Here is a 21,699-nt window from a genome sequence, read left to right as displayed (position 1 = left end):
ATCGACTTCCTCAGATGTTGATTCACACCTGGAGTGTCCTGGAAGGTTTTGCATCCAGGCGGGAAGTTTTCAGATGTCTACACATCATGATTAAAAAGACAACGATCTGGTATCTTGGGGAGAAGACAGGAGGTCGGGTGTCTCAGGAAGAAACTGAAATACACAAAAAGACTGAAAGTGCAATCACAGAGCACAACTTCTTCCATGTATGTTGCTGATAAGCAACACATCCCACTAAACTCTTTTGTTATAATAAAAATGTTTAGTAAAAAAATGATAGGTAAGAATTTAAAGGTTAATACACAAAATCTTTTTTTAAGTATAATTAATAAATGAGCAGTTCATATTGGAAGGGGTGGTTGTCAACATCAGGTATTGGGGGCGCGGATGATGGGCACAGTCTATGTCTTCCAGGTCTATGGCTTCCTGGGCCTTCAGCCTCATCTGTGGTATGATGATTAAAATTAATTTAATTAAGAAACCTTCATTAGTCCCACAATGGGGAAATTGCTTAAGGCAGCCCAGCAAAGAGCACCATACACCAGTGAGTACACTGGAGGCTATGCGGGTAAAGTGCCTTGCCCAAGGACACACAACAGTGACAACCCTGCTATACCACTGAGCCACTGCTGCTCAAAAGGACGTTGCATTGGCCGGGAATCGAACCCGGGCCTCCCGCGTGGCAGGCGAGAATTCTACCACTGAACCACCAATGCTTACACATGGTTGCCACCATCATCATCATCAGCGCCATATCTGTTTGTCTAATTTTATTTGTGTTTAAGTTTGCAATGTATAAAGATTTATATTGTGATCACTAAAAAAAAAAAAATATCTTTAGAAACCTGCACTGTCACTAAGCTTATTATAAGTTAGCAGATTGTAATTATAAATAGAAGCATAATACAGTAACAGTTTCAAAGCGGTATGAATATGTAGAGTTGTAAATCATTTCACCAAATGTTCCAGCAGGGGCAACAATGGAGTTTTGCCGGTGCTCACGCCGGCCCTCTTCCGGGTCAGAGTGCGCATGCGTCCCACAAAAGCCCATCTCTGCTGATTCAGCTCTCGCGACGTTCCAACAAGCAGTTTGCTTGAGCGCGCAGACATGTTAGCAGCGGGAGCTACGTGCTGCTAACATGTGTGACAGAAATGTGATGTTAGCGAGTATATAAACCGAGTTTAAGAGTGTGTGAAGTTGAGGCCGTGCGAGTATTACTAAACATGGATATATATAGAGACGATACAGGTAGAAAAACGTCGTTTTGTCCCTTTTAAGAATGTGTTGGCTACATTAGCTGATAAGATACCTTGCTAAATGTAACAAATATATCTCTGCATAACTTCATAATATGTTGTTCTAATGGCGGGTTTCTATTGTTTCTCTACTTTCCCAGAGTTTACGGATATGCACATGGTCGTAAGTATACATAAAAGCTCTTATTGTATACCCACTTGTTATTGTACTTGGGTTATTTGTATAGATTCATCCAAATAAACTTAACAACTTCCTGTTTATATCTGACACTATAGTGTGCGTCATGTGCGCAGCTGTAGTTGTTCCTTCTAATTTAAAAAAAGACCACACTGGTTTAACAACGTAGTTTTTCATGCCCGTAAGTCAGTATGTGTGAAGTCAGACACCGTTATTTAAGTGACATTTTTACACAAAATAGTCTTCACTACATGCAGAGTAAATCAGTTCCCTTAAGTAAGTCGCCACATTTGGTAGCGCCCTCTCTTCTATTATCTCTCCAAAGTGTGTTGGATTTGGTGGAAACAAGGTCACCCACCAGCTGAATCTTCTCTTTCAAGTGTGTAGGAGAGTGTTTTTGTTTCCATTGCAGGAGCCACCAGGCTGTACTGGCACAGTTGGGGGATGTGACTCAAATCAATATCAATTTTTGAGTTAGACTTTTGAGTCATTTAAGTTATGAGTGGGAACTGAACATTGGGAACTTGTTGCCTGAATGTTGCCTCAGCAGAAGCTCTTTCCGGTCTGTTTTCAGGGGAGCAGAGTATGTACATATATATATATATATATATATATATATATATATATATATATATATATATATATATGCGCAAAGCACACACAAACAGGTGGCAGCTTTAAGCACTAAGTACATACTCTGCTCCCCTGAAAACAGACCGGAAAGATATAGAGTGTATATATATATATAGTGCACTGCTGGAACAACACAGGGTAAAAATCATTAAACCTACCTGGTTATGGGGTAAACATATGCATGTATAAAATAAATAATTACAGCGTACTCATTGTTACTTATTAATTACTGTCAGGGCAAGGACGCATATCTGTGGCTCTAGTGAGTCAGTGCTTTTTCTGTAAAAATGAAAGTGAAACTTAAAGATGGTTCGGTCTGACTGCATCTCAGAGGCAAAGTCAGTACTGGCACTGGCACACACGGCTTTGAGACATGTGTAGCTGAATGTGGGAACCATTTTAAGGCTGAAGATGGTGAGCTAATCTGATGGCTGTAAGTTAATTATTAGGACCATCATTCACATGTTTCTCTTGCTTTTGTTTAGCATAGGGTTGCAGATATGTATGAGAGACGACCTCATATTCAAAGGATAATACGGTGGGGCCTTCTTGGTAAGGAGAATCACAGCACATCAGCTGCACACTGAGTTTTTTTTTGTTATTGATGTAACATTTTTTCCTCCAAACAGCTATGGAATTCAATGGTGAGCTTGATGAGGATGATAATGAAAATTGGCAACAAGAGCGTGGTCATTTCCATGGTAACCATACCAGGTCAGCCAGCTCTGTTTATCAGCCTCTTCCACCCTGCTACTCTTCAGCTCGTGACCTCTCTTGCCCGGCATCTGTAAAACGAGACACAAAGGAGAGTGTAAGTTGACCTTTATTTTGCCTCATCTAACATACGTGAGTTTAACTTTGTTTGAAACTTATGCAGTGTTTGTTTTGCTCCTGTAGAATGGGGAAAGAAAGGAATCTAAAAAAAGCAGAGAAAAGGCAGATAAGAGGCGACTTAAGAAGCAGGTAAGTTCTGTTTTCTCTGATATGAGCTGAGTGACTGTGTGTGTGTTAAGATTCATTAAGTGTCTCTTTTACCAACAGAGGCAGAAGGAGAAAAAGCGCCTTGAGAAAGTGGATAAGGAGAAACAGGGCTCAGAAAATAATGAAGAGGTAATGAGGATTTCTGTAACCGTTTTTAAGGGAGCCAACAGGTGCACTCGGTTATTTTGACATGTTTATTTTCTCTGTTTTACAGAAAAAAGAGGATTCACAGCTGCCTAAACCCAATGAGAACAAACCTGTTAATGATAAATATGAAGACAAACCAAGTTTTAATCCATTGGTCTCTAACGATGCAGACACCAGTGACAGTAGTGACTTAAGTGATGGGGACGATGACACTCAGAGTGACTCAGAGGTACCAGCATTTTAATTATCTAGTGTTAAGTACAAAAAGGTATGTCACATAATGAAGCTGTATAGTGAGGTATGTCTGGATATTATACTTACATATAGTATATTGATTTATCAGCTATGCATGATACAGGCTTGTGTAATGTGTCCAACTGTGTGAATTTTAGCCGTAAAACTACAACACTAATGTGATTTTTCTTTCTAATGGCTAATACTGAAGGATGGCAGGGTTGGTTAGCAGTTAGCGGAAACTTGGCTTTGCGGGACAGTGCAGGATTGAAAACAAGCGAGCAAAAAGATGGTGCAGTTAACACAAGTGCCTCTGTTACCAAGGGCTTCCTAATTTAAACCTGAAAGTTTTGCCTTTTTTTTAAATGGTCCCTGTTTTGTTTTTCAGGGACTGGACATGACAAGTACTTTTGTGAGCAATGCTGCTCTTATAGCTAAGCGTAAATTGGAGCAGAGGCCCAAATCTGAGAAGGAGAAAAAAAAGACCCTAGAAAAAGAAGCTAAACCTGCACCTGAGAAACCCATGGAAGACCAGAAGGTTGAAAAGAAGGTGAATATATCTGCATGATGACCCGTTGAATACAGGCCGAGGTGGCTGATTTTTCTCTTGTCGTCTAAACAGGATTCTGCCACATCTAGCAGCTTCGAAGATAATGTAAAAACAAGTACAGAACTTGCTAGTAAGTGTCACTTTATTTACACAAAGATTCACCCAGAGCGGTTGAGTTGTTGATAAATATTTATCTGTGTGTTAATTATGTTAACTGGCAATATTCTTCTTTTCTAGATATTGGAAATAAGTTTGCAAGTGCTGGAGACTTTAATATGGCTATCAAGTATTTTACAGATGCCATTAAGTTCAACCCAACAGAGTATAAGTAAGAACATTTTCCAGTGTTTGTTTTATGTACTGACACAAGTTAACCCCTGACTTGTATGTAGTTTTGAAACTGGATTTCTATTACAGGTTATTCGGCAATCGATCCTTCTGTTTTGAAAAGTTGCAAGAGTACGAGAAGGCGCTAGCTGATGCAGAGCTGTCCCTCGGCATATGTCCAGGCTGGGTTAAAGGCCTGTTTAGGAAGGGCAGAGCTCTGGCTGGTCTGAAGGTAAACTGTCCACATAGGCAGCAGTTTTCACAGTTTTATGTCTTGTGTTCACGTGTCTTGATATCATGTGACTCGGTGTGTAACTGCTGTGTACTGGTCAAGTCGTGGTAGAAATTAACATCCGTTTCTTCTTCCAGAGGTATGATGAGGCTGCTCAGGCCTTCAGGGATGTCCTCAAATTAGACAGTTCGTGTGGAGATGCTACTCAGGAACTGATGCGAGTGCAGATAATACAGCTAATGGTGTGTAACAGTACTGCATTTATTTGTGTCTTGATTTGTGTGATTTTTGACCTCTGGACTTCTCTGAGCATGTGTGAAATCAACTACAAAAGTGCCAACATTATTATCTGTCACTAAAGTAAACCTACTGTGCTGTTTGCAGTGTGCAATGTGCGTGTGCCATCCATTACTCAGAAGTGTAACCTGTATTTCTGTGTTTTTTTCAGGAGTATGGTTTCACACGGGAGCAGAGCTCGAATGCTTTAATTATTCACGTGACAGTAAAAAAGGCCTTAGAAGTGTTGTCCAAATTACATGTTTTACCAGGTGGGAGGCCTTTAAAATCACTTGAATCACATTGTTGACAGATAGACACTAGTATGTATGATTAATTTACACGTATGCTTTGTGTTTAGGAGCTGTTCAGAATAGCTCTCTGCCAACACTTCAGGTAGCAAACGTCACGGGAGTCTCTCCAGTCCTTTCAGCCAACACATACCCTCCTCCCCCTGCTGCTGCTCAGTCCCAGGATTCACACAGAAAGACATCCTTAGGAGCAGCCCACGATATGTCCAGTGTCCACAGTCAACCCAAGCTGATGTACACTCAGTCTGCGAAGGCCAAGAATGACAACAAACCTCCACAGTGAGTCTAATCCTCCTAAAACGGAGCTGCCGCCGGCGAAATTATCATGCAGAGAATGTTCAAACAACCGTGGCTCTGGTTATGTTCACACTATTGAAAAAAAATCTCAACGGATTCTGAAAGCTGAGAAACGGCTCTTTCGATCACTATTACATTTATTACGGTAATGACCATATTGCGTGTGTCGCCGGGGGCGGGAGTTTTGTGGAGCCCAGGAGAGTTGATAAAAATAGTTTCAAATCTCTTTACAGTTTGTAAATTTGGTGAAAATTAAAATCTGTGTTTTTACTTTTGTTGTTATAAGAAAGTTATATTTCATCTGTCAAGAAAAGCAGGTAAAATAATTAATACAAAGAACATTCATTACAAAGAAGAAGGTGAACTGTTATAATTATAGTAGAGAAAGGGTTAAATAATGCTGTCTTTAAAAGAAGCCTTCCTTGTGTCGATAAAGAATGAATTAGAGATATTAAAGATGCAATCATTGAAGTCATTATAAAGATGATTGCCATTGTTTGTGTAATTGAACAGCCTAATTAAGTTCCCAACACATGACATTTTTAGTGCTTCGTGCTTAGACAGCATTTTTCAACAGAGCAGAAAATCATTAGAGGCTTTCATGCAGATCAGTGTGTGTTATGATTGATGGTGGCTTTATCCATTTAAACAATCTCGTTTCTGTTTCAACAGCGGGCTGTTTCCTATTTGGGTGGGAAACTTAAATTACCCGGTGCCTGAGTCTGTGATCGCAGACCTGTTTAACAGGTAAGACGGTGTTATGATCATCTCTTTTTTTTTTTTTTTTTCTGGTCTCCGTAATTTAAGGCAAACATTGAGACACACCTCTCCTCCTGCAGGGCTGGAGTCGTCCAGACTGTGAAAGTTCTTACTTACAAACGATGTGCCTTTGTAAACTTCGCTAAACAAGAACATTGTGATGAAGCAATCAGACGCTTTCACGTAAGTGCGCTCTGAACTGTATCCAATTAATTTTATTGAGGGGCTGTACACTTAATGGCTTACTTGATTTATTTTTATTTTTTCCTTTTTACCTTTGCAGGGCTATGAGCTGAACGGCAACAGGCTCGCTGTGAGATACCCGGACAGGATTCCTTCAGGCATCGGCATATCGAAGTCTGCTCTACGAGCTGACCACCTGCACGATGAGAATGTCAGGTTAGTGCTTTTAAAGTAACAGTTCCGTGTGGTGAAACATGGTTCTGTGTCATTTATTCTTTCTCTGAGAAGAAAATCAAAGGTTACACCCAGGGTTAGCTTAGTTTAGCATATACAAACTGGACTGCAGTGGAACACTGTCAATAAGGAGTTAAATAGTTATTAACGTGCATGTAAAAGTCACATTAAAATGTAGCTTTACTGCTACAGTTACTGCTCATGCATGATAATTCCTTTACTCTGCCACTAACTGTTGCCAACATCAGCCTGTTAGCTCTTGGTACATCGGATAATGTGATAGAGAATGCAAATACAGTGCCTCTTAAAGTTTGAACTCTGTGAACGTCACAGGTAGCCAGCTAATCATTAGCTAGCGGTTTCTGTTGTTCTCCAACTGAGTGCGAGTCACTGATTACAGAGTGAACGAGGACATTGATGGGAGGAGCGCATGTGGAAGCCAAAGGCCTTACCGTCCTTATAAACCCGTCCCCGGCCACAGAGGGAACTACTGACAGGAGACCTCCAGGCTGCTTTGGTCTAATGCCATCAATAAAAGCAGAATTATTTAATGTTTAATAGCAACTTATGGGTGGTGTCCGAGGCTTCCTGAGGTCTTATCTCTACATAGATGTTATTCACTGAAACATACTCAGACAGATAATCTTCTTTTCTTTATATTTTTGAACCAAAAGGTAAAAGTTAAATTGTCAGCTGATGTGTCCTTGTGCCAAAGATGTTAAAGTCGGACGGATACACTGGAAGGGTTCTATTTTAATTATCAGTGCATCTGTATTATACATTTACATGTTTTTTCATTCATGAAGAGATGAATGTCTAGAGTGGCCTTACAGCTGACGAAGTACTTGTTTAAATATATATAGTGCCATTTATTGGTGTGTTCAGTGCGTGTTTTGGCGTTTGTTACCAAACGGCAGTGTTGCATTGGCTCCAAAGTATTTTTGTGCCACTCTCGTGAACTGAGACTAAGTGGAACTATATCTGTTCGGTATTCAGTATGTTACTTCAGGATCATTGTATTTAATCAGATATAAAGCCACATCCATATTAACAGTTTATTATAATCTACTATAATTGCACAACAGGTATTAATTTTGTTGTAAACTTCACTGGTTTATCCATAAGATTTCTTTTTCTTGTCCTATTCAGACAGTTATGCTTTATTTAAAAATAAAACATTCATACTCTGAATTCCTGCCTCTTTCCGTTTATAACTTCATAGTGAGTTGTGTTTGGATTGTTTATGTCGTTACATTTACCAAAACGGACACACACACACAGGCTGCTGTAAATGGTTAATCACGTCTCAAAGGAGTCTCACAGAATGAAATGTAAACTTTGAGTTAATTAAAATTTTCTTCCCAGTTGAGCTCATTTGTAAACAGGTGATTGCTGACAGTTTTCTTTAGCAGATTTTTTGGGCTTCATTACATTCATCACATCTCTGGATGAGGCTGTTTGCTCTCATAATTCTTCTGTTGCCATCCTAGTTGTTAAATATTCTCAGGTGTCTGTCCTCTATCAAGCTGATGGTTTCAAACATTGGTAATGAGGCATGTTTTAGTGTGGATGTCCTGTTTGTGCATATGGTACAGTTTACAACATGTGATGTAGAGGTGCCCATGAATTCAAATGTGAACCTGAGGCCTTTCAGCCAGTAGATGGCAGCACAAGCAAATCACTGGTCAACTGGCAACCTGGAGAAGTCGGAAATCATTCCTAGAGGGTGGGCACTTCTTATGTTTTATGTTTACATTTCTAATAGGCAATTAGATTATATGGACATATGCACATGTCCCCTGCAGCATCTGCAATAACAGAAGAAACCATTTCAATGTTTGCAATTACTGTAATGTGATGGTCCCTTAAACAGCAGGTCTGAGTACACAATAGATTTCAGAGTGACATCTCTCACGCCTCTTACCAATCCGAGGAGACGGAGCAGTCATGCTACATGTTCTATTGTCACCCTGATCTGAATGTATTATACACTAATCATTTAAAAAACAAAAAGTAAAACAGAAAAAATGCGGGGGAGATTTGCATGGTTGCACAACCTGAAATCCAATATGCCATTCATCTGCTGTGAACTGAGCCACAGAGCGTAAAGTCAAAACTCCTAGAAAGCTGTGCCCCCAACTCTCCCAATAGCTTCGATACATATTCAAGCTTTGGCACACCCTCTGTTTTTCCTCCACCCCCCCCAGGATCAGAAGCAAATACCCTCCACATTCAGCTTTTAAACTGATATGCATATAAAGGCGTGATGCCAAAACAGCCACAATCTCTGAGGTCTTGAGCATCTGGTGTCTGTTGGAACCGAATGAAGGTTTCAGTGTGATTAGAAATGCAAAATGGAGGTCTTTTAGCCAGCAGCGAAAAAACATTCGACTCTCCAATGTGAAGCCATTTTTGAATTTGTTTTGCAAGTCTTCACCACCTTTCACCTGTCGCCCCGCGTGCTCACACACAGGAGGCGTTTGAATTCAAAATGTGACTCTGAACAGCCTACATGTCACGCAAATACGCAGAAAACAAACACATTGCTCAAAATACCTGCTGTTGCTGAACCATTCCTCATGTTTTTAGAAACATGGTAATAAAACACAGCAGCTACAGCCGGTCTTCTGACACCAATCTGTTTTTCATATCTGCTTTGAGCTTAATTAGAGCCAGAAAATGTGTAATGTGCACCCGGCTGTGACTGTGCAGCAGGAAGTTATATCTGTTCCTAACCCTGCAACTTAAACGCTGTCCTCAGGGCCTCCTCCTTTCAGACTGACCATCAAAGGGTTATAATGATGCAGCCTGCACCAGGTGGAATGCTGAGGCATCTTTTCTCTTTAAGATGAACATTGTTTACATGCCAGGAGTAGACAGCAGGTTTAAGTAATTGCTGATGTTTTTGCTGTTTTTTCTTCTGGAATTATGAAAAAAATCCACAGTGTTTCTCGTAATGTCAGATGATCGCTTAATGGATCTATGGCTTACAATTGTGTTGCTTTTCCAATCAGGAGGATTATTAAGATCTGTTTTCAGATTTTTTTCCTGATTTTTGTTTTTTAAAGGTAGGGTAGGAGATTTCACTCTGATTTCACGCGTCCATGTGATTGGGAGGCGTGGCTTCGGGGTGAGCTCCGAGAGAAAGGGGCGTGTGTTTACTTTTGAAACCTGGCTGACTCACTGGGTTTTCAAAATCTCCTACCCAACCTTTAATTCTCATAATTTCTCAAAGACAGAATTTCTATAAGAATTTCTCACTTTTTTTAAGTTAAAATGATTCTTAATAGCTCCATTAGAAAGACGAAAAACAACTTTTTTTTACTTCACAATACTCCAAAACTTTGAAACTCACTTGAAATTGAAAGTATGAATTTGAATTTTTCCTCAAGAATAATCAATAATTTCTACTTTTTACTATAATTCAGTGTGATGACTGTTATTATAGATACAGATTCTATGTTGGCTGATGTCCTGCCTTTTTATCGGCCCATCATGAGATCTTGTTTGGGATCAAAACATCATTACACTTGTATTTCGCTGTAGTTTTTCTAATTACATTTTGTCTCAGGCTCATGCGAGAGTGTTATGACAAACATATTTGCCTTGAGCTTGGCTCCTGTGTGGTCCACCAGAGGTTTGGGCCTGTCCCTCTTTAAAGTGGGGATTGCACGTGACATGACCATAGTCAGATGTGACTGTGTTAACCACTGAGCGGCACAAACATTCTGCAAGAAAACGTGGCTCAAATGTTAAAGAGACTGCACAAATATATTCAGGGAGAGCTCAGACATACATTTTTACTGACCGCCACAGGCTGTCTGTAAAGCAGAGATCACTGCAGTGAAGCAGTGCTGGAAAACTTGCAGGAATTGCAGTTTCTATGTTGCAAGTCTTTGTAAAATCGCACAGCTCGTACCAGTCACAGCAGCCATAACTGCTCTTTGTTTGTGCCGCTCGATGCCGAGGGAGCTGTGAGGAAAAAAATGTATGTGGGCATGAAATTGAACATTATATACTTTACATTTGACTTAAATCAAATGTAAGGTGAGTAGGTAGCATGCAGTATATCTTACCGAAGCAGCTCAGCTCCGCCGTAGGCCACCAATGAGGATGACGGGGAGGCAGGGTCGGATAAGGCTTCTGCTGCCTGCTCTCAGCTGCAGTGCCAAGGTCAGCCAGCCTCTTATGTCAAACCTCCACAGCGGGCTTCTACCTCAGAGAGAAGTACAATTCTCACTCTGAAGGGGGCTTTAACTTCCAACAGACGAGTTTGAAGTTACTGCACAGACAACATTCAACACACACAACGTAGCACCACATGCTCACAAAAAAAGGTGTTTTGTAGCTGCTGTTTTTTATCACGTGACCATGAAATACCGAACAACGCAACAATCTGAACCCCAAAATGTGTTGGCTTTCAGTTGATGTTGATGTGCAGAGTGAGTGGAGTTTTTCCAGGATTGGACATGTTTGAGTTCTTTTTATTTCTAGCCATGATTGTGCTGTTTCTGGGAAGGTGGACTTTATACTTGGAGTGAACAATCAGGCCACAGAAGCAGAGTCCAAACCCGTGAAGCCGGGAAGCTTCCTGGGGTGCAGAGGGTTGATTTTTATAAAGAAGTAAAATAAGTTACCTGGAGTAGCAAAGTCTTCCTATAAGAGATGTTCTTACACACAGTTACACTTGTGCCACATAAAACATGTTTAATTCCAACCTAAACAGGCTCTAACAGCTGAAAAGACATTAATGAGAGAAAGAAATCTGCATTTCTGTGGGGGGGTCAGTTGTGCTTACTTGCTACTGTTACGCCATTTAAAGCTGAAGGCACCGGTGTTTTATCTACTCACACATTCCCTCTGAAAACAGTCACTGCATGTCAACACTAAGCCTAGAAGAGTAGAAAAATAAACGTGGACATTCTCCTGTACATGTGTGATATTCCTGATTTCAGAGAATTCTGTCCTCAGACACAGTCTGTGTAAGAGTCCTGACCTCCATCGCTCCACTGCAGGCAGCAATGTGGATGCAGACAGTTTTGAGTGCATTCCACTCTCTGTCAAATGTACCACCGAGGAGTTCCCCTCTGCAGCTCCAGGAGCAGATGTTGGAGGCGTCCCCACTCCTCGACGCTGGTTCCAGGTCAGCTCCACAGGCAGATGTTGCTCATGGCCTGGCAGGTGGAAGTGCTCTCTGCAGGGGAGAGGTAGATCTTGCCGCTGGGGCAAACACACACCTCGTACACAGCCTGATCCTGGGAGGCTTGACTGGGGGACGCTGTGTGGATGCCGAGTGGGAGGCTGCCAAGCTGAATGCTGTTGGCATCCAAAAGAATCTGGAAGGAAAAATGTCATGCTGGAAGTCGTTCAAGTGTAGTCGTCAGAGGTGCCCTGAAGTGATGTATGACTAACAGGAACGGATGGACTGTCTGTGCTGGAAGCTGGTTTTTACTTGGAACACAATATTGATAATTTTTCAGGCACACATAAAAATGTCAACATATTGATGTTTATGACCAAATAATTAATACAAATTAATAAAAAATCAGTCTGAACTGTGGTGTGACATGCAAAGCCTCGTGATTGATTTCATTTATATGGCATCTTAATTCCCGACCTCCAGACCCTGACTGTAATCTGTTCATCCTCGATTCCAAGTGAACATTTATGCCCAATCTGAAAAAAAATCCCTCCACATGTAAAAAGAAAAATCTGTAACTCTTTAATCTATCTAATCCTCCTCACCTCTCCCTCTGTGGACTCCAGCTTTAGGTCCTTTCGACCGCTGACCTTCAGCGGCCCCATGGTAGCGCTAACTTCCACCCCTCTTGGAGCCTCCATGGTCAGGGTTCGAGTTGGAGACTCCAGCCTGATGAGACAAAGCAAAAGAACGAAGCTCAGAGATTCATTGATTCATTCTGCTTGTACTTTCAGCACATTTGCATTTTTTAAAACGTTGCTTTTCAATATGATTTAATAGATTCACTCGATTGTTATCCACTTCATAGTTTGTGTAATTACTTGTTGAGGGCAGAACGATGGAATTCAATCACAATATTTGTTTTACAGCAAACACGAGGCAGCCGAGCAATTAAAAAAAAAAGCCCTTTATTGATATTTCTGTTTGAATCCTGTGTGTATTTTGGACTGTGACTTCTCCACCTGTTGAATATTAAAGCTGCTGCTCATGTTTAAGTAGCTCCTCTCATTATTCCGAACCAGCACGGCTTTCTTAAACAGCCCATAATTGTATCACTTGAGTTTGACCTTCAGCAACACTGAGGCTAATGCAATTTGCATTTGCCTCCTGTGGACTATTTGTTTACACAGGGAAAGATAAGTGCGGGAGCCAATCAATGTGGAATTTGTTTTCATAACTCATAACCGTTTCAAATTGATTTCCCCTCCCCTTCCCCATCCCCATCTTGCCCCTAAATCTGTTTTTCAATGAATTTTAAATGGAAGACTTTAAGGAGCCGCCTTGAAATCGCTTAAATCTCCATCCTCTCTGAAAGTGACACACATTTCGGATTATACGCTAGTGGAATAAGAAGGGGAGAGGGAAAAAAGAAAAGCAAATGAATTTCATCTGCATTTGAAAAGCCCGTCAGTAGATACAGTTTGAGGAGGATCTGTGAAATGTGCCTTTGACCTGGGACTGTGTGTGTGTGTGTGTGTGCTCTCGACCTGATGATAGATGTCACCATACTTTCTTCTTCCTGGAAGCTGTTCAAACAGGGAGCAGATATGCCTCGGGTCATCGGAAGCACTTAAAATCTGTTCTTCAAGACATTTTTGACCGAGTGTTTCAATAATTATTTCTCAAGAATCCACTGATTATCCACAGCACGGACGGAGGAGTCATTACACAACCCGTTTAAAAGACTAAGCTGCATGTGATATGTGTGTGTGTGATATCTTTCCTCCTTTCAAAGCTATGCTATCGTCAACCACACACACACACACATAGGCTGCCAGAAGACAAAGTGGTCAATTTCAAAGAGTGCTTGTTTCAGACACAGTCCAAAATAAAGCATTAAAGGAATTAAATTAAATTAAAAATGTCTCTAAGGTTTTACAACCATCTTCATTATCATGTGTGCTAACGCTCCAGCAGCACTATGAAGTCACACTTTACCGCAGGTAAACCATTAATAAGGTATCATGTAAATGATACGAGTGGCTGGTCAGGGCAGCCTATATTCTTGAAACAGAGGGTCACATGACGTCCATTTTCAAGCTGTTTTGTTGAGATAATGCAATTATCCTTATAACTTCAAAAATAAGTTTTAAAACTTTCAGATCATTAAGCTGACTGATGAGGCCATCATTGTTTTTCTTTTGCTGTACCCAGATTATTTCAGGGCTTCTGGCTCCCTTCACAACAACTCTAATATGAAAAGCCCTCACAGCAGATAACGTGTGTGGTATTTGCTGTCATAAAGGCTGTTTATGACAGGCTCTCCCATTCTCTGAGAAACCTGACCAGCCATTTTTTTTGTTGTTTTGTTTTGCTGCATTCACGATGACCTTTATATCCACAGAAAGGTCATCGTATCGCAGTGCTGTGGAGGAAATAGCTGCGCAGGTCCAAATGTGCTGATGACCACAGATGATGGCAGTCTGGACACAGTTGGTCTGAATATTGTGTATAGACTCTGACGGGACTCTGAAGGTTGAAGTCAAATCTATTTCATAAGTCACTATTATAATAAACAGTGTTCCGATCAGAGCATTTCATCTGCAGTACACATCTCTCATACATCCATATCCATACTCCCTATGGTTGCTATGGTTACAGTCATGTCTCTCAATTGTGTTTTCCCTGCCCCAGTGCTTCTCTGTCTCTCTGTGTGTGTGTAAGCGTGCCCCCTGTCTCTTCCATGTTTATGTTTATAGCCTCTTTTCTTTGTGTTAGTTTTACTTCCTGTTTGACATTTTAATCACCGTCTCCGCCCTGACCTGTTTCACCTGTGTCTCATCAAAGACTCAGCTCTTCAGTGTGCATAAACAGTTCTGCCTGCCTTTGTCATGTGTTTGTCAGTTCATGTTTAGTGCCTCTGCTCTGGATTTACCTTGACATTTTTTTTTCTTTGGATGTTTTTCTCTTGGCCTTGTATGGACATCGCATGTTTGGACTCTGCAGTCAGCTTAGTGTTGGTTTTGCCTGTCCTCATTTCACCCACCGGTAAGTTACATAAGTTACTTGTAGGTATTGTCATGCTTAAGTGTCTTGCATTTGGGTCCTCTTCTGAACCAACTTAACTCTAGTATCTGCCCTCTCACACTACTATTATGCAGATTTCTCTTAGCAGGAACCTCCAAGGCTCAAAAATGACCAACAAAAAAGTCCCAAAACTGTAGGTTCCCAAATGGCCACTTGAAGTGAGTCTATTTCACCCACCCACCTGTGCTCCACACATGTATGGATTGGCTTGGAATTATGTAGTATCAGGCACTGGGTGTCAAAAAAGCACTTCATTAAAACATATGGATCAGCTTGGACTAACTATTTCCAGTTTAGCTCTGCTTCAACATTTCTCTGACCAATCTGCTACACCCTAACACTATGAAAACTAGTGGTAGAAGAGCGGTCTGACCAGAGCTAAGTGGGATCAAGAAGAGTTGTTCTGTTCTGCTTTTATCTTTGTAATGAACCTGTCAGTCTTGTGTGGACACAGCTACTGCAGAGACTGTCCTGAGAGCTGGTCCGTTGAACTGGAAAAAGGGGGTGGAGGTAGAGGTGGTGTGGGGTGGGGGTAGCTGTGCTGCTGGCTCTGTTGCAAACAGATTTTAAACCTGAAGAGCAGGAAGTTAGACAGAAAATAAAATGAAAAGCTGTTTTTTCGGTCTCTGATGCCGGGCCTGGAAACGCACCATGTGATGTCTGCACTGTAAGAAACCGGAACGCCTTCAAATCCTGTACGGTCTGCCTTTGCTGCATAATGTCAGACTCGTCTTGCTATAGATTCCTATGTGGGTTTAAGGCGATGGCATTTTACAGCCTGCAAAAAAAGAGAAAAGCTTGTTCCTGACAGGAGTGAGACCGGGAGACTCTTTGTCGCACTGATCAGATGTCCATGTTCCACCTGTCTTATGTAGATGTCAAAAGAATAGAATCACAGTGATTCATTGTGAAACACCAGGACTCTGATATCATGGCATTTATTCTTGCCTTTCCTGATGGATCTGGGACACGAAGAATCAGAGCACCCTCCTTCAGAATGAGATACAAGATTATGTGATTATGTAATTGACAGAAATATTTTCATATTTAGGCCTGTAATTTCTGCTCCTGTCATCAAGCTGAGTGGGCAGTTAGCTGTGGAGTCAAAACACAAATGCTCAAGAGCCAAATTTTCTGCAATTATCCATCTCTGTGTGGCTCAAACTGCTCACCAGAGGGGGGAATTTGAGAGTGGAACTGCACTGCAGAGGTCACTGTGAGGTGAAGGGAGCTGATCAGAGCCTGACAAGAGCTATGGCTGAAGGTAATGAAGCTGTGAGCTGAGAGCAAGACATGACAAACTGACATGTTTCTGTAGCAGGGCCATATGCACTTTATAACAGCACTCGCCTCGTTTCAAAGACCTCTGCACTGAGGGCTGACACACAAACATGTTTCCTGGTTTTCCAGGTGAAAATGAAATGGGAAAATAGGTTGACTGAAGATAAAATGACATGTTGCAATGATGCACATGGTTGATATGGATACAAGTAGAACGAGTAAGAAGAAAAGTAAATGCCATTGGAATTATTGTCCTAATTATAATGAATTATTTAGAGGCAGCCAATGATGACAAACAAAGCCAGACTTGAGTGCCAGCGTACTCAGTGAGAAGAAGAACAGGTGCTTCAAAGACGAGGAGGCTCTCAGGTGGATTTCTTTGATTCCGTCTCAGCTCTGTTCCTCTCGTGTCGCATAGAGTGAAAGGCCTTTACAGAGGAACAGAAGGATGACACGGACGCCGCCAGGCCGTGCCTTTATCATCCACAGGGGTTTACTGACAGGTGGCATGCACTTTTCAAGAAGGGTTTAATTTGTTAGCTTTCAAGGAAGGGAAGGAAGAAATTCATTAGTGCTGATAGACAGGCCCCGAGCTGCATATATACCAATGAATCAGTTATGTCATATTATGAAGTAATAACAACATTTTGACACTGTCATCATAATGATGCAGTGTGATGTTCCTGTATTAGATGAGTAAATGACATGTACACTTGTAATCAATCAATAATCTATTCCACTTCTTCATTTACCGTCTTCACTGTGAAAAACGTTGCTTTCTGGCTCATAATGGTGAAGGAGCGTTAATGTCAAATCAAATTAAGCAGCAGACTGCGAGCTATGTATGTTAGAGCTATGTATCAATGTCACAGTTCTGGCAGGGACTGGGTGCCGGGTTGTTCTAGGGAACAATAGCTCCTCTGAATAAATGTGAAGGTGGTGAACATGGCTGGAAAATACCTCTTCATCTAATGGATGAAAGTGACCTGGCTCAAAGAACTAATCTGACTCGAACATTGCTTTAATTTTAAGAAAATAATGTCAAAAGTTAAACTTATCTATGTTTTACATCACTTGCCTGCTGCAAGTGATGTCATCTGAGGACTTATATTGGGTCACACAAGAAAGCAGAATCCTTGGCTGTGTTCGAAATCACTCACTCCCTACTCCCCATATGGGGAGTTCAATGTAGGGCACCATATAGCGAACTCATTTTGGAAGCATTTTCAGACATTTTGGACACTAACCTCCCTCATTTTCTGTCGCTGTCAATGACATCATTGCTGTCGCAAATTGAACGAGCCGATCTCTGCCGGCTAAACTTAACTGTTAGCAGTTATAATTTGTGCCTTTATAGCCCAATAAATGTTTTAGCATTATTATGATCATAATATTTTTAAGACGGGTGACGTAACATCCGTTCCCGTTCTTTTCGCTGGTCTGCGCAATGCATGATGGGACATATTGATAAAAGTAAGGACCATCGGATGGACACTACTTTTCAAGATGCATTGTGGGATACATTGAGGGCCCTATATGGGGTCTATAATTTCTCACTAAGATTTTGGACAGCACTACAAAATGGTGGAGGCTCTATATAGGGCCATATATAGTGATTAGGGAGTGATTTCGAACACAGCCCCTGTTTCCTGAAAAACAAACAGTTCTCCTGTCCTCCCACTCCAATGTCTGCTCCCTGAACAATATGCTGTATATTACAATATTTCTCATGTTTATTGATGCATGATCAGAAATTCTAATGATTTATATAGTCATTGCGTGTTTACACTTTTTTTGGAGAAAGCTACACATTTTTTAAAAACCTTTTTGCACCTTTTGTGCAAAAAGCCATTAGTTAGTGGCACAGTTTAGGTGACTGCTAAAATTAAACAAAGCTTGAAGTTTTTTTTAGACATTTAGATATGATCTATTTTGAGGTCTGTACTGCCTGGCACAGCAGATGGCTTCTTACACAGACCCATCTGGAAACCACTCCGAAGTCCTTGGAAATACTTGGCATGTGATTGGAAGAATCATCTATCATAGATTGAGTTCAGCCAATCAGACTGCTGCTCTCATCATCACCATTGATCAACATCGCACCTTAACACATTCAGAGCTGCCAGGAGTTCCTCATAGGATGCCGATTAGTCCAAATGACAAGCAGAGCTTGAATCCACATGAGTCAGGTTTTTTTTTACTCACTTATGCACTGCTCAACCATTTTCTGATGTTGTTTGGAAAGAAAATATAAGAAACATTTATTCAGTCCTGACAGTGACGACAGCCAGTGATTGAGAGGTTTCAGTTGTTTTCCAATTTAATGCACACATCAAACGTTGATAAGGTGTAAATTACTTGTGTTTGTTTGCTTCTCGTTAAAATTTGAGCCACATTGCAGATGGTCACCCCTGAGCTGAGCCTGTGCGTGCAAGTCCTTCTTGTGAGTGCTTGCTTTAAAGTGAAACTCATCAGTATTCCTCTCACTCTGGAGGAATTAGCTGCCAGAACACTGCTTTTTCTGCCAACTTTGATCCCAGCCCTCCTTTCAGGACCAGTAAGGTGGACAACAAACCACACTCGTTATAGCTTGTTAATGGAGCGATGCAAGGCTCACAGCCTCAGGCGGAGTGCAGCAGGGATCACATGCACTAGGGAGTGTAAGAGTCTACGGAGCTCAACCTCACCCACTTTTTCTGTGCTCTTTCAGTGCTTTTGAGAATATCTAACAAATTAACTTACCCCACTGCTGTGGAATTTATATAATGGTAAAAATCTAGTTTTAAATTTGTGTCATAACAACCAGCCGATGCTTGAATACACAAAAGGCTGCTTGAGATAATGAATACTGGTGAAAAATGGATCCTACCACATATTCTTTTAGCCATCATCTTCAAATGTCAAGGAACATTTATCATCATTATTTAAAGACCCTAATTTGAATTTAACATATGACATTAAGCTTTAATGAATTTCTGCAAAGTCACTAATTATGAACTTACTTCAGGTCTTTAGAGGCCTTCGCCTGGATCAGAGGAGTTTCTACTGAATGTCCAAACATGGCGCCTTCTGAGCCTGCCGATAGAAAGTGCGTATGTAATTCACCCGTGGCTTTTTGGTAATGATTAATACAAGAGGTGACAAAGATCAATCATTTATTGTACATCAGTAGATCTAGACCTATATGTCACATGTGTAATTCATTGCTGACACATACTACATTGCCTTTAAGCTCTTTATTTCAGAGGAGAAGTGCGTTGTATTTTACCTGTGACGGTGAACTTTTCTGTCATCATGATGACCTCCTCCTCATCTGCAGTGAACAGGAGTCTGCTTCCATCACTGCTTCGGACCTCCACCCTCTGACAGTGAGCCTCCACAGCCTCAGGTCCTACAAAAGGAGATGTTAGAGCTTCTGCCTTTTGACAACAGCCTACTATAAATCTAGTTGAGTGCATTGGAGTGCTGGTAATTAATTAGGACAACTGTTTCTATTTGTATTCTTTTAGCTGTGCTGCATTGTTCAGTGTTTAAAGTTGCACTATTTTAGTTTGATTAAAAGTATAAGAGAATACATTTCCGTTTAAAAGGTTGCCTTGTGTGTCTCTGGCTTTGTAAATCAGCTACGTTTGGGCACGTAAGAATATTGGCAATCCGAAATACTTTGTGGAGTGCTTGCTCTGCAAATGAAAGTCGCCTAACAAAGCTGGATCAGCCGTGCTTTTACGATGAATGAAGACAAATCAGTAATCTGTTCTTCTGGTGAGGAATATTAATTCCTGCTCTCCAGACTTTGGTGTTTTTCCAGATGTGCACGCAGACATTTCTAACACCCTCCTCCCTCGCGCCCTCCTCCTCTTCTCTCTTCCATTAATCCACGGGCTGCGGCGGTGGGGGGAATTTAATTATTCTCGCCAAGTTTCATCTCATTTCAGACAAAATGCACTTTCTACAAAAGCAGCCGCTAATTTTCAAAGGAAGGTCAAGCGTGACAAAAAGTGTCATATCACCAGTCTTGTCAAATCAGCATCAACTTTAAACTTATGTTGGCTAATATCAATAGCTATTAATGTTAATAAGCAGGTCATTTGCTTTCCAGTGGTCATTTATCATGTAAATGACTTTGGTAATTTGGCCTGACTGATGGTTGAACCTGATGATAATAATAAGACATCCATTGCCCTCTTAATAAGTGTGCATCAGAGGTGGTAGAAACTACAGAGTGAGGAGCAGAGACGATTGAAGGGAGTTTAAACGTGATTTGTTGTGCTTTTTATGATTTTAAAAAATGGGGTCGCTCAAATTATTTAGACAGCCAGATGTAATCAGTTTTGAGGCTACACCCCAAACTCCAAGTCCATTTCAACTAGAAACTCACCCACTGTGAGCTGACCGGTCAGCTGGCCTTGGCTGTTTCTAGCATTCAGCGTTACGTTCTTTTCAGACTGCAAGACCAGCAAGCTGTCCTGAAGGAAGCATGAAAGAGAAGGAGAGAGAAGAGGTGTTTTGTAAAAGCTTAGATCTCATTAACATGAAAAAAGTCATTAAGTTGTTCTTGTTTCGGTGATTAGGAAGAATAGGAGGGACGAGGGAAAGAAGGAAAGAAAAAGGACTGAGGTAAGGAAAGGGAGTATGCAAAGAAAGCAAGGGAAGGAAGAGAAGGGGGGAAAGCAAAGGAAAAGCAAAGGAAAAGCAATACAACAGGGAAACAAAGTAATAAATGGAGGCAATGGAAGGCAATGAAATGAGGAAAGGAATAGATACAAGGAGAAAATAATACAAGAAAAGGAAATGAAAAAGGAAGAGCAAGGAAAAGAGCAGGAAAAAGGAAACAAAGAAATATTTAGGAAAATGACCAAAGAGGAAAAAACAGGCTGGAAAAAACCAGCCGACCAATTATAGCTGGCCTAGACTTAAATAAGTGTAAAATACATAAGAATTGATCACTTTTGTCCCCATAAAGGCATCTGAGAAAATCACTGGCTTGTCTCAGTGTGAACATATTCAAGTGGATTTCCATGTAGGATAACCACTGAATTAAATGTAACTAAAACTAGTGCAGAGTTCGAGTAGAAAGGGCTTGGCAGGTCAGATGAAGATGTGCGTCTTCCATCAGTAAGAAGTTTAGGCCTGTTTGACATTTGAATGATGGCACACGTGTGTTGTTGTGTGCATGCTAAAAAAGACTTTGCAGGAGCACACTTAAGAAATGACCATTTATTATTTATTTTCTTCTTCACGCACTGATCATGTTTGAGCCAATAACTAGACTATGATGCAGTCTGAGTGATGCTAATTAGTACCTCAACTTTGTGTGCCGTCTAACTTTGCAGAGGTTATTTGGTTCATTTTAATTCCCTGCTTGCTCCTTTGCCAATATTAATGCACCTCATGAACAGAAGTTCACCAGGAAGCACGGCTTCGTGAAAAAAATCTGAGTTCTTGATTTGAAGTATCCTTTTAAACAGTTTATAGGTCTTAAACTGCTTCCTGAGGGGCCGCGGCAGAGACGCTATTGCTCTCCTCGACACTTCCCTGGGATCACATGAAAGGGTTTTTAGTCACTGTGCCTGTTGAGGAAGGTCAAGTGCA

General features: G+C 41.0%; 2 protein-coding genes and 1 non-coding gene across 6 annotated transcripts in view; 1 reads left to right on the top strand and 2 right to left on the bottom strand.

Annotated features, from left to right (window-relative positions):
* Positions 1-645: 645 nt before the first annotated feature.
* On the bottom strand, positions 646-716 carry trnag-gcc (transfer RNA glycine (anticodon GCC)). The gene has a single exon. It is a non-coding gene; the product is annotated as a tRNA-Gly (tRNA).
* Positions 717-1,068: 352 nt separating this feature from the next.
* On the top strand, positions 1,069-7,790 carry LOC114451121 (uncharacterized). 3 transcript variants are annotated; one of them, XM_028429684.1, is made up of 18 exons: positions 1,069-1,249; positions 1,398-1,420; positions 2,554-2,620; positions 2,698-2,879; positions 2,966-3,031; positions 3,110-3,178; positions 3,264-3,425; positions 3,819-3,980; positions 4,053-4,110; positions 4,218-4,308; positions 4,398-4,539; positions 4,677-4,781; positions 4,988-5,087; positions 5,177-5,405; positions 6,096-6,170; positions 6,263-6,365; positions 6,466-6,581; positions 7,000-7,790. In XM_028429684.1, the coding sequence occupies exons 1-18, from the start codon at positions 1,225-1,227 to the stop codon at positions 7,091-7,093; spliced, it is 1,869 nt and encodes a 622-aa protein (XP_028285485.1). In that variant the 5' UTR covers positions 1,069-1,224; the 3' UTR covers positions 7,094-7,790. The 3 variants fall into 3 exon arrangements, with proteins under 3 accessions (XP_028285485.1, XP_028285487.1, XP_028285486.1); XM_028429686.1 differs by having other exon boundaries at positions 1,083-1,249; positions 2,559-2,620; XM_028429685.1 differs by lacking the exons at positions 1,069-1,249; positions 1,398-1,420 and adding an exon at positions 2,244-2,482.
* A 3,447-nt stretch (positions 7,791-11,237) lies between these two features.
* The window catches only part of LOC114451099 (zeta-sarcoglycan-like), a 25,793-nt gene continuing 15,331 nt past the window's right edge, over positions 11,238-21,699 (bottom strand). The window contains exons 4-8 of one of the 2 annotated variants that reach the window (XM_028429646.1): positions 20,486-20,573; positions 19,376-19,498; positions 19,110-19,182; positions 12,345-12,468; positions 11,238-11,935 (exon numbers count right to left, since the gene is read on the bottom strand). In XM_028429646.1, coding sequence (XP_028285447.1) covers positions 11,744-11,935; positions 12,345-12,468; positions 19,110-19,182; positions 19,376-19,498; positions 20,486-20,573 — 600 coding nt within the window. In that variant the 3' untranslated portion in view covers positions 11,238-11,743. The remainder of the gene's footprint in view (positions 11,936-12,344; positions 12,469-19,109; positions 19,183-19,375; positions 19,499-20,485; positions 20,574-21,699) is intronic. The other variant, XM_028429647.1, reaches the window with a different exon arrangement.

This window comes from Parambassis ranga, chromosome 18 (genome assembly GCF_900634625.1).
Source record: "Parambassis ranga chromosome 18, fParRan2.1, whole genome shotgun sequence".
Lineage (NCBI taxonomy): Eukaryota > Metazoa > Chordata > Actinopteri > Ambassidae > Parambassis > Parambassis ranga.
Note: the sequence above shows the minus strand (reverse complement) of the source record. Positions and strands in the feature narration are given on the sequence as shown.